The sequence below is a fragment of the Eubalaena glacialis genome, chromosome 14, assembly GCF_028564815.1.
Source record: "Eubalaena glacialis isolate mEubGla1 chromosome 14, mEubGla1.1.hap2.+ XY, whole genome shotgun sequence".
In the NCBI taxonomy this organism is placed as follows: Eukaryota; Metazoa; Chordata; class Mammalia; order Artiodactyla; family Balaenidae; genus Eubalaena; species Eubalaena glacialis.
In genome coordinates this window covers 7,691,794-7,704,188 of record NC_083729.1, presented here as the reverse complement: position 1 = coordinate 7,704,188, position 12,395 = coordinate 7,691,794, and the positions used below count along the sequence as shown (strand labels likewise).

The following is a 12,395-nucleotide window of genomic DNA, read 5'->3' as shown; positions in this document are numbered from 1 at the left end:
GAGAATTGAAGGAAGATGGAAGCTGAGAACTTTTTCATGCTATTTAATGCACTGTTTGTAATTTTCAGGAAAAGTAGACAAATGTAAAGCTTTTCATTCTAACTCAAATTAGACTTACTTAGGTTAAGTATAATACAGCTTTGAATACTTACAAGAGAACTTTAAGAGATTTGGTTTATGAAGGAATTTCATGGTTTTGAACAAGATTTTTGCTCTGTTAAATTGCAGTGGTTTCGAGTAATTCTCTTTCCCCTTTTCCTCAATTTAGCAGGACTATTTGATGTAAGCTTGCATGTTCTGAATGTTGTCAAGCTCACAGTCAGTAGATCTCCAGTGGATATATGTGTTTAGTTTTCAGTACATTGTTACTTTGGTTTCCCAGAAGCTTTCTTGGCATTACAATACCTCAAATTTAAAAGTTTAAAAAAGGAAAGGAGTGGTATGAATATCTGTTTTCAGACACATTTGTCTTTTCACAGTTTGACAATGATGTGTCTAGGTGTGGATCTCTTTGAATTTGTCCTACTTGGAGTTGAGCTTCTTGGATGTGCAGTTTAATAGTTTTTACCAAATTTGAGAAGTTTTTGGCCATTATTTCTTCAGATACTCTTTCTGCCCCTTTGTTTCTTTTCTTCTGGGACTCCCATTGTGTGTATGTTGGTCTGTTTGATGTCCCACAGGTGTCTGAGGCTCTGTTCAGTTTTCTTTCTGTTTCTCAAACTGGATAATCTCAATTTACCTGTCTTCAAATTGGCTGATTCTTTCTTCTGCTGATTTATATCTGTTGAGCCCCTCTAGTGAATTTATTTCAATCATTGCATTATTCAACTCCAAGACTTTTATTTAGTTCTTCTCTATAATTTCCCTCTCCTTATTGATATTCTCTATTTCATGAGACATGCGTTCTCATACATTTCATTAGTTCTTTAGACACGGGTCTGTTTCTTTAGTTCTTTGTGCATATCTATAATAGCTGATTTAAAGTCTTTGTCTGGTAAGTCTAAAGTATGAGCTTCCTCAAAAGATAGGTTCTATTGACTGCTTTTTATCCCCTGTATATAGGCCGTGCTTTCTTTGCACGTCTTGTAATTTTTTGTTGAAAACTAGGTGTTTTAGATAATATAATTTGGGAGTTATGGAACTCAGATGACCCCCACCCTGAGTTCATTGTTGTTGCCATTTTGTTTGTTTAGTGACTGCTGGATTAAGTCTGTAAAATCTGATAGCTTTGTTCTGTGTGGCCACCAAAGTCTCTGCTTAGTTGACTTAATTCAGCTGATGACAGAGCTTTCCTGGAACCAGTAAGTCTCCCATCCTTTTTAAAGGGATCCTTGTAAACATAAGTCAGATCATGTCACGCCTCTGCTCAGAACCCTCCAGTGACTTCCATCTCACTCAAGGAAAAGGTAAAGTCCTGCAGTGGCCTGCAAGACCCTACCTGATCTAGCCCTCTCCTGTCTCCCCCTGTTCAAACCATACTGGGTTGGTCTCTTTGCTGATCCCCAAACATGCCAAGCAGTTCTGATCTCAGGACCTTTGCATATGCCAGATATTCTCATGGTTTATTCTCTCCTCTCCTCTAGGTCTGTATTCAGTTGTCACTTCAACATGGGCTTCCCTGTCCACCCCTGCTCCCCCTCCCCCGTGTTCTCCATCACCCTTCACTGCTTGCTTTTCCCCATAGCTCTTATCACTGTCTGTCATACTCTATACTGTCTTTCCTTTGTTTGTTTATTGTTTCCCTTTCCAGAATGAAAGCTCTTTAAAGGTAGAGATTCTTGATTGTTTTGTTCACTGCTGTATCTACAGTGAAGAGAAAAATGCTTGACAATAACTATTTGTTGAATAAATGAATCTATTCTTATTTAAGAATGAGACACTAGGGACTTCCCTGGTGGCACAGTGGTTAAGAATCTGCCTGCCAGTGCAGGGGACTCGGGTTTGATCCCTGGTCTGGGAAGATCCCTCATGCCGCAGAGCAGCTAAGCCTGTGTGCCACAACTACTGAGCCTGCACTGTAGAGCCCGTGAGCCACAACTACTGAAGCCCACACGCCCTAGAGCCCGTGTGCAGCAACTACTGAAGCTTGCGTGCTCTAGGGCGCCCGCCCGCATGCCGCAACTCCTGAGCCCATGTGCCACAGCTACTGAAGCCCGTGCACCTAGAGCCCGTGCTCCACAACAAGAGAAGCCACTGCAATGAGAAGCCCGTGCACCGCAACGAAGAGTAGCCCCCGCTCACCACAACTAGAGAAAGCCCATGCGCAGCAACAAAGACCCCACACAGCCAAAAAAAAAAAAAGAATGAAATACTAAATGCTGATTGGAAGCTTTTTGTATGCCGTGGTCTTGTCTTCTGGTAATTTTCATGCTAACTCTTCAGCTAATGACCAAAGGCATACCTTGGAGAAATCACAGGTTTGGCTCCAGATCACTACAATAAAGCAAATGTCACAATAAAGTTAGTCACATATTTTTTGGTTTCCCAGTGCATATAAAAGTTATGTTTACACTATACTGTAGTCTATTAAGTGTACAATCGCATTATGTCTAAAAAACTATGTACATATCTTAATTTAAAAATACTTTATTGCTAAAAAATGCTAACCGTCATCCATCTGACAACACAGGGTTGCCACACACCTTCAATTTGTAAGGAACACAATATCTGCGAAGTGCAATAAAATGAGGTCTGTGCCTGTATTGGAGGATTCCCAGATATCAACATCTGGAAGTCTGTCTTTGGGGATATTACGTTTTCTATAGAGAATCCCCCAGTTTCTCACCAGGAGTGTTAGGGGTTTAGGCTGGCAGGAATGGAAACACAGCAACATGTGTTTGGCTTCTGGCATTCTGGGAGCTGCGAAAGGAGCTGAGGGTCACACACTGATACGGAGGCTGCCAGTTAGTTTGCTAATTTCAGCCCCCACAGCTCAAGTCACCTGTGCCAGGTATCTACTCATGTGGAACAGCTTTCCTTCACTTTCTCCAAAAAATCATCCTCTGGTTTCCTAAGGGGTGGTGGGACTTCAGATATTCATCAACTCCATCATCTCCCCTCTGTTTGGGCCCATCTTCCCAGATACATGGAGCCTGGAAGTGCTGGGTCTCAAGGACTCTAAGGAAAGAATCTAGTCTCCTCTTTGATACTTACCTCTGGAAGCACCCAACATTTTTTTTTTTTTTTTTTTTGGCTGCATTGGGTCTTCATTGCTGTGCACGGGCTTTCTCTAGTTGTGGTGAGCGGGGGCTACTCTTCATTGTGGTGCGTGGGCTTCTCATTGCGGTGGCTTCTCTTGTTGCAGAGCCACGGGCTCTAGGCACGCGGGCTTCAGTAGTTGTGGCACATGGGCTCAGTAGCTGTGGCTCGCGGGCTCTAGCGTGCAGTCTCAGTAGTTGTGGCGCATGGGCTTAGTCACTCTGCGGCATGTGGGATCTTCCCGGACCAGGGCTCGAACCCGTGTCCCCTGCATTGGCAGGCGGATTCTTAACCACTGCACCACCACGGAAGCCCGTACCCAACATTTATACCGTGTTAAATCCTTTAACCACTATATTTTCTTCTTCTGTTCTTTTTGTCCTTGAAGGTAATACCTTTTATACTGGTTTACTATCATTTTAAGTAGGCTTGGGAGGGAAAGGAGATAAAAATATATAGTTAGTGTGCCATTTAATTGTTTGCTTGGGGTGTCCTATCTCCCCTAACCCTTGAGTATAGGTGCTCCGTCTCATGCTTATTTGTACTCATAGGGCATTGCATAGATTAACTATTGGTTTGTCGGCTGATACGGATAGAATGGCATAGGTGATCTTTTTCTTTTTCACCTGGCCTTATTTTATTATCATTTTATTTCAGTGCCTACACTGCTTTTCAAAAAGTGAATTGAAAAAAATTGAAATCATGGCAGATAATAATTTTTCTCCTTTTTAAAATAAATATTTTAAAATGTTGAAATTAAATTGCTCTTTTGCTGATCTGATTTTTAGGAATGAGAGAACAAAGCACTACAAGTAGAGTACCTTTAAGTGACTCATAATTACTCACGCAAATACATGTAAACTTGGATACGCAATTAGGCAGCTCATTATGTTGCAAATGCAGTTACATGCTTAAATTCATGGCCACTCCCTTGGCTCACCCAGCTGTCTCTCCTCTCTTAGGCTTATTTATGACTGGTTATTAATAAGCCCCAGCTGTCAGAATTTGAAAATACATGCTGGTACTAGTGGTGCTGTTCAACTAATAATAGAGGGAAAGTTTGAAAAGGAAGTTTGCCTTTGAGTTTATGTATTGCAGAGTTGGTCATCTTAGTTGGCAAAATCCCGTTCTCCTTCTGGAGATGCAGGCTATACATTTAGAAAAATTATGATTAATCATAATAGTGGTTAATGATAGTTACATTATAGTATACCCCCATCATCTCTGATCTGCAATTCTGAAATCCAAAAAGCCCTGAATTTTTTTTTTTATAACTGATCAGTGGCAAAACCTGAATCGCTTCATTAGGACTCAAATCTGACATGTAATGATGAGGCTCTTTCTAGTCTATTTATCCAGATCACCGGTATGAAGATGTATAGATTTTGCCGCAGAGAACTATTAATGTGTTTGATTATGGATCACTGACCCAGACCCCACTGAAGATTTTACATAAAAGCAGTATACATACTGTGTTACCTTTTGAAAATGCAGAAGATTCTAAGGTTTCAAATGCTTTTTGGCCCCAGTAGTTTCTTCTTCTTCTTCTTTTTTTTTTTTTAATATTTATTTATTTATTTGGCTGCATTGGGTCTTAGTTGCGGCACCACGGGATCTTCATTGTGGCGTGCGGGATCTTTCGTTGCAGCGCACGGGCTTCTCTCTAGTTGTGGAGTGCCGGGTTCCAGCACGTGCGGGCTCAGTAGTTGCGGTGCTTAGGCTTAGTTGCCCCGCGGCATGTGGGATCTTAGTTCCCCGACCAGGGATCAAACCGCATCCCCTGCACTGGAAGGTGGATTCTTAACCACTGGACAACCGGGGAAGTCCCTGGCCCCGTTAATTTCTGATAAAGAGTTGTGGCCTTATAGTGAGAGTAACAGATTTCAGATTAGATGTGGGTTCAAATTCTAATGGGGAAACTTTAACTGATACATGTTAGAACACTTGGATATATTACATACAGTTAAAGTTTCCCATTTTTGTTCAAAGTTATTGTGAAAAAAGAAAAAAGTTATTTATTGTGTGTTGATACAGTACTACCAAATGGAGTAATTAAGAATTTTCTTAGTTACTAAAGTTTTTAAAATTGTTTTTAAATCATTAGTTTAAAAGTGAAGGGACTTCCCTGGTGGCACGGTGGTTGAGAATCCGCCTGCTATGCAGGGGATATGGGTTCGAGCCCTGGTCCGGGAAGATCCCGCAGGGCAACTAAGCCCGTGTGCCGCAACTACTGAGCCTGCACTGTAGTGCCCACGAGCCACAAGTACTGAGCCCATGTGCCACAACTACTGAAGCCCGTGCACCTAGAGCCTGTGCTCCGCAACAAGAGAAGCCACCGCTGAGAAACCCGCGCACCACAACGAAGAGCAGCCCCCGCTCATCGCAACTAGAGAGAGAGCCTGTGAGCAGCAACAAAGACCCAATGCAGCCAAAAATAAATAAATAAAAAATAAATAAATTTATTGTAAAAAGTCAAGATAACAATTTCATATTTAATTGCTGTGCTATATTATCAGTGATTTTCATATAAATAGGAAATACTAAGTAGCATTATAAGTAAATGGGAAAAATTATGGCATCTATATTGAATTAGTACAGTTTGGTTCTTTGTCTCTAATGATATTAATAATAGTTTGTTGTTATTTTAATCACCCTTGATCTGTTAAAACCATCCATCCAGTAATCCTCAATCCTTATTTCTGCCTTAACCCAGCTTTAGGATGTGGCACGGTGCTTTTTCAAAAGAATGGGGGAAGGGGTACCCTTTTCTGTCAACTCCCTAAGAATCTTAATATTCATTGTCTTTCCTCCCCACTCTTAGTCATTTTTGTCCATTACCAGAATACATGAGAATTTTGAGGTTTTAAATTAAGCATATGTAATTAACATCTTAAAAGTAGATTGTAATCATACAGGCGGATGAGCTTGGGCACGTGGCATGTATTTTCATGTACCTTAAAATTGGTTCTTTTGCCCAAACGGATTAGAGCAAGTAGATACTCGGCTGCATTTCAGTCAAGGCCTTCCCAAAGCACACTGATAAAGATTCTTTCCTATTTTGGAGGACCAAGTACTTCTGTTTGAATTGATTGATGTGATTGTCATTAAAGTTGCTGAGGGACCCACGGAACCCTTTATAGCGGTTTGATGAGTCCGTTTCCAGTTCTCTACTTTTACTGACCTGTGACTTTAGGAAATTCTTATAAATGAACAGTGGAAAGTCATTAACAGATAAACTGAAGTTTAAAATAGAACAGTCTTCACCAAGTTTCTGAAACAAAACTCTTCTGGTGCATAAAAATGTAGATAATCAAGCAATAATCAGTTTTGACTGCAGTATAGAATATAGCAATATAATGACACTACGGAAAACCTAGAAACTTTTGACGTAGTAGTAATAGTACACCAGTTGTTAAAAAAGATGTTTTCTTCAAGTTGTAAAGCCTGAAATTTAAGAATAAATTAATATATTTTTACGTATTAGTTGAAGGATTAACATATTTTATGAATAAAGACAGCGAGGAATTTTTACACATGAATTAATACTGTGGTCGTTGTAGGTACATCAGAGCTATGCACGTGCTTAAGCCCTCCTTATTAGTTAAGCCAACCACTGTTTTTGCAACTTAGTGGTAGACCTTTGAGGAAAGCTCTAATGTGGATAAAACCTTCAGTGAATACCAGTTAAATCAGTAATTTGAACTTTGTTATGGTTATTCTGATGTTTTTTTCTCTGAGTAGGAAGTAGGGAAACGTGATTAATAATCAACCCATTAGACTTAGTTTTGTTTTTGATGGAAATATTTCCTCCTGTAAAATTTAATGGCCGTGAATATGATTGCAGAGATTATTTTCCATAACCAGAGCTGTCCCTGGAGAGGCAATTTGAAACAGTTTCATTAGAATCCAGATAACTATCAAAAAGAGTGTTCTGGAACATTATAAAAAAGGACCATGTGAAAGTAAGTTCAGATCTGGTCTGATATTTTAATATGCCTACCCCTCATCCCCCAAGAAAAGTCAGTAAACACAGTGTAATCTTTTCATTGTCTTTGAAGCCCATGTTTATGACTGATTTAAGGTTTAAAGGTGAAACTACTTTATTATGAGGTCCTTTGGTACCAGTGCCCCCTTGCATAGGAGGCAAAATAAATCTGACTTTCACTAAAAAGTGTTCTTATATCCAGTAGTTTTATGGTGAGGTATTTGAATGTTTTTATCTGAGTAAGGACAACTAGACAATTTAAAAAATACTTTTGCCAAACTAGACCCTTTAAGTCTTCATGCCTTGTGCAGTGGAATTCATGAATGCATTCATACATGTTTTATGTGTGACTAGATTTATTTATGAAACACTTACTGAACACCTACTACTTGGCAGGCAATGTTCTAGGTACTGGAAATTAAGCACTTAAAACAGATGAAGTTTAAACCCTCCCATGAGAACAATTTCTTGAGGATCTTATATTCTAGAAAAGTGCTAAGAGTTAGTGTACTTTCTTCCTCTCTAAAACAGGAGACGATTGCTGTCCTAGGTCGTACACCAGTACATGGTCGAGCTTTGCTTTTGCATATTTGTGACTGATGGGAAGCAGATACCCTGTAGTTGCAGGTGCCTAAACTCTCACTCTCAGAAGATGCCCCATGGTTTTCCTAGCTTGCTCACGTGTTCATTCTAACCGGAAGTCCTTTCAAATATAGTTACTGAGTGTCCCAACCCGGCCTGTTTCATCTAGCCCTTGCCCGTCTTCCACGTGGATTCAGCACAACTCAGTTCATTGCTTTAAACGGCTGAGTGTGTGCTCATGTGCATGTGTGTGTGCATGCACAAACCATCTGCTGCGGTTAGGTTTCTAACTCCTTGGGGAATAAGAGCACAGTCGGGGACTTTGGTTTAGCACAGTGCTTTATATATAGTAGCAATCAATATCAATATTTGTCGACTTCAAGCTACTGTCCTAAAATTGCTTAAAACCACAGCAGTTTCTTTAAAGTGGTCTACATTGAATTTTTTTTAAAAAAATACCTTTCATTTCTTGAAGGTTTGTCTTTTATGGTTAGTCAAACCACTTAGCGTATCAAGACCTTTACCTCTGTTTTTAAAAATTGTACAGATTATGCAAGTAAGAAAATACTCCATGGGACTTTTTAATGCTCATTAAGAGTTGTTTTTCATGTTCATGAGCCCCACAGCCTTTGGCAGGAGTGGTGGGATCACCCTCTCTAATCAGGCAAAATAATAGAATTAATTAGTATGGCTATATCTTACATTTACTTTTTTTTTTTTTTTTAAATGGTTGAAGAGGGTATTGGGGGCTGTCTTCCTTTGTTATAACTCTCTTCCTCCTACCTTCCCTTCTCCAAAAAGTTTAAGCTAGATTTAATAATTTCCATTATGAGTTTTGTTTTTTTCCTCTGTATGGTTGATTACTGTCAAAATACACAGGCAAGAAGTCATTGGAAGTTTCATTTTGTAAGAGCCCAGGGTTCTCTCTTCTGAAAGCCTCCACCATGAGGGAGGGTTTCAGTAGCTTGGCTCTCCCGCTGAGTGTCATTTCCTTTGGGATAAGCGTTGACCTCAATGCGTGAGGCGTCTGCGGGGAAAGATTTGTACCAAGGGCAAAAGAGTAAGACGCAATCACGGTATTTTATGGAAGTAATTGGGTTACAAATTGAAGTATTCATATTTTATTACTTGGTTATAAATTCTGTTCAATCCTTTGTTCCTCAGCCTTTTATTGGGACTGATTGTGGATCCTGGCAGCCCATTTTAGGTTAAATCTAAAGAATTCTGTATACAGAATTTTAATTTTTAATCAATTAAATGAAGTGGACCATACAAGATAGAATGTAATTATCAAGTAATTAGTTGAAAACCTTTAAAAAGGATAATTCTCGTTTTGGACTTTTGTCATGAGTGGCAAACAAAAAGTCTGGTATGCCAAGTATGCTTTTGTAGATTCTAGTACTGTTTTGAATGAAAGAGATAATAGAATTACAGATGGATGTTATTATTACTACCTGAATTATTATTTATATTTTCATAGTTCTCACGTAAGGATATTCATTAATATTGTTGTGTCCCAGACTGAGATTTTTCCCTTATAGGTCTAAGATCTCCCTAATTTGTTTTTTTCTCTTCCATTATAGACTTGATTATGCATATTGCAGTTGTTTCTCAGTACTTATGATAGAATCAAGGATTTTAAAATTATATAAATATAATATGAAATCTGGTTGTAAAACAACTCTTAGTTGACATGATTAGAATGCACATTTGCTAACCTTCTAATCAACGCCGGCAGGTTTTGGGTCCTGCTCCCAGGTGGTGTTCCTTCTTAGACAACTTGACAGAAGAATTGGAAGAGAATCCAGAAAGCACAGTTTATGATGATTACAAATTTGTCACCAAGAAAGACCTTGAAAATTTAGGTAAAAAAAATATGATGAAATGTTTATAAGATTGTTTCTACTTGTTTTTGTTTTGAGTTTTGAACATTAGAAGTGATGGAGTCACATTTATCTGATTTTCCAAATCTCTTTCTGACAAATCAGACATTAAACTTAGTATATATAATCTCTGCTTAGAAAAAGATTCAGATAAATTCAACCTACTGAAGCTTTTTTGTATCTTAAATGAGGAATAATTTTTTTAACCTACCACCTATGTATAGGAAAAATATCAGTCAAGGGAGCAGTGACTTTCAAGTACTATTTGAATATAATAAGATTTTGAGAAATCTCAGAGACTGCACGGAAATGATTTTTGTCCCCCTGTAGGTTTGCTTATTAAAAGACCTAATCCAAAACTTAGAACCCATAGATTGAATCCTCAAATATGTAGAACCTTAACAGTTACTTAGGTTTAAAGAATACAAACCAAGAAATGCTTCTTAATAATGCCCAACATTTAAAATAGGGCTTACATGTGCCAGGCGGTATTCTGAATGTTTTATATACAACTCATTTAATCCTCACAGCTATGGAGTGGATACTATTATGATTTCATTTTATAGGTAAAGAAACTGAGGCACAGAAAGATTTTTTTTTTCCCAGAAAGATTAAAGCAACTTGCCAAAGGCTTCAGTGGTTGGTAAATGTGAGGGTTAGAGTTTAAACTTAGAGTCCATGCTCTTAACCTCAGCCATACTGACCCCTCTGAAGAACATGTTTATCTTAGTTGACTAGTACTGGTTTGTAGGATAACAAGAGTAGGTTTTGCTAATCTTGTTCTATTGTTGGGAAAAGGCTACATAGCAAATTACTGAGAATGGCAAAACTTAGAGGATCCATTCTCCACAAGCCTAGGCAGCTTAGTTGTCTTTAGAACAAATAGATGTACTATAGCAGTTAAATGCTAAAAGAAAATAGAATCATATAACAAATAGATTAGAAGAGAGATTCTTAAACTCTATTTTGAAACTATATCTTTTAGCACAGTTAATCCAGGCAGAATTATTTTCTACTAGCTACCACCAAAATAATTCTTTAAATTTTAATGTGTTTAAAAAGAAAAGAGTTGTATTTAGCCTTTTAAAAATATGACTTATGGATGAAATAGGGTGAACTAAGTCTTCCTACTGAAGTGCCTCCTTAAATATCTCCAATGTAATTTTTACAGTATGCTTGTGTCATACTCACCTACCTTCTTAAATTGGAGACTAAAAAGTCATTGCTATTTTGTGGATTTTTAAAAACTACTGTGTTTAGTATATTTTGGGTGTTTTTTCAGTCTCTTCACTGTGTTTATTTTGGGTGAGGAAGGCAGTGATAAAGGCTTAGATACGTTTTGTTAAAATGCATTCATACTGCCTATTTTTAAAACTATGGAAATAGATACAATATTCAACAAAATAAGTTATACTAGAAATCATCTTCATGTAAATTAGTAATATCTTTTAATATTAAATGAGCCATTGGTTATAATTTTTCAACAGATTTTACCATCATATATAAAACCTTTAAAATAATTTGTGTTAAAGTAAAAATAAGGCCATGTAACTAACTTCCCTTATTTCTTAAGATTATAGCATTGAATACTTGCAAGTTCTGACATTTCCCAATTATAGCCTTTAGCAGGTCCTATACCATGGTGTTTCCCAAAATGTGTTTCATGGGCCACTGTGTATGCAGTGCTGGATGGGTAGCATTGTGGCTGATATCATGGGCATTAGAGATGGGCTGACATGAGCTCACATCCCACCTCTACCACGTAATAGCTCTATGACTTGGCCAATTTACTTAACCTCATTGTGCCTTGGTTTCCTCATCTATAAAGTGGCAGTAGTAATGGTGCCTACCCATAGGGTTGCTTGGAGAATGAATCAGGTAATGCTTGAAAAGTACTCAGCACAGTTTCGAAACATAATACATAAATGTTACCTATCATTTTAAGAGTTTTGTGGCAAATAAGTTTGAGAAATGTTAGGTTAAGCCAAGATAAATCAGTTTCTCTACTTACGGACTTCTCTGAGCCTTTAATGCTATCATACACTATAAATCTCCAGGAGGGGGAGGAAAATATGAAACAGTTCCCAAACTTAACTTGATCATTGAACCTCTTCTTCCTCAAAGATCTCTTGGGACTAGTGTTCTGTAGAGCTAATGATGGGAAAAGCTGCTGCTCCTGCCAGATTCTCTGTGTAGAATTGTTTTAACATGAAAAGCTTTCTCGTGGAATGGGAATAATGCTGGGCCATAAATGTAAATTTTATATACCTAATAGAGGAAACAAAAAATTACGAACACACATGTGCAGGTACCTAAATGCAGATTGTTATGCATTGGACATTTCATTAAGGTTCAGCCCTCCCTTCCTCCCACCCCCCTACCACCTTTTAAGTTTCTACTGTGCAAATCCAAACCCTGTGGTTTTATTAACCTAATGAATTCTAGGAAAGTATTTTTCTGACCAAGTCTTATTACTTTATGAGATTATCCTAAATTTAATTTTGCCTTTTGATGTTGTTCTGTAATGTATACTGTTTTGTACATCTATGTGATTTTGCCTAGTAAGTGATTTTTAGGTCTGGAGGGATGTTAATTTCTAAAATTTGGAAATCAGGGTAATGTTTTCCTTGGAAACATAGTCACTTAGTATTATACCAACTAAAGCTGCCGTTTATGTGAGTATATCATAGGTGGTCTTATTCTGAAGATAAATATTCTCATAACCTTTCTCTGTGTAAATATTTGCA

At 38.0% G+C, this 12,395-nt stretch overlaps 1 protein-coding gene across 1 annotated transcript in view; it reads left to right on the top strand.

The window, feature by feature from the left end:
• The window catches only part of NOL10 (nucleolar protein 10), an 85,133-nt gene that overhangs the window by 45,581 nt on the left and 27,157 nt on the right, over positions 1–12,395 (top strand). Inside the window, exon 14 of the mRNA XM_061210584.1 lies at positions 9,504–9,630. Within this exon, the coding sequence (XP_061066567.1) occupies positions 9,504–9,630 (127 nt within the window). The remainder of the gene's footprint in view (positions 1–9,503; positions 9,631–12,395) is intronic.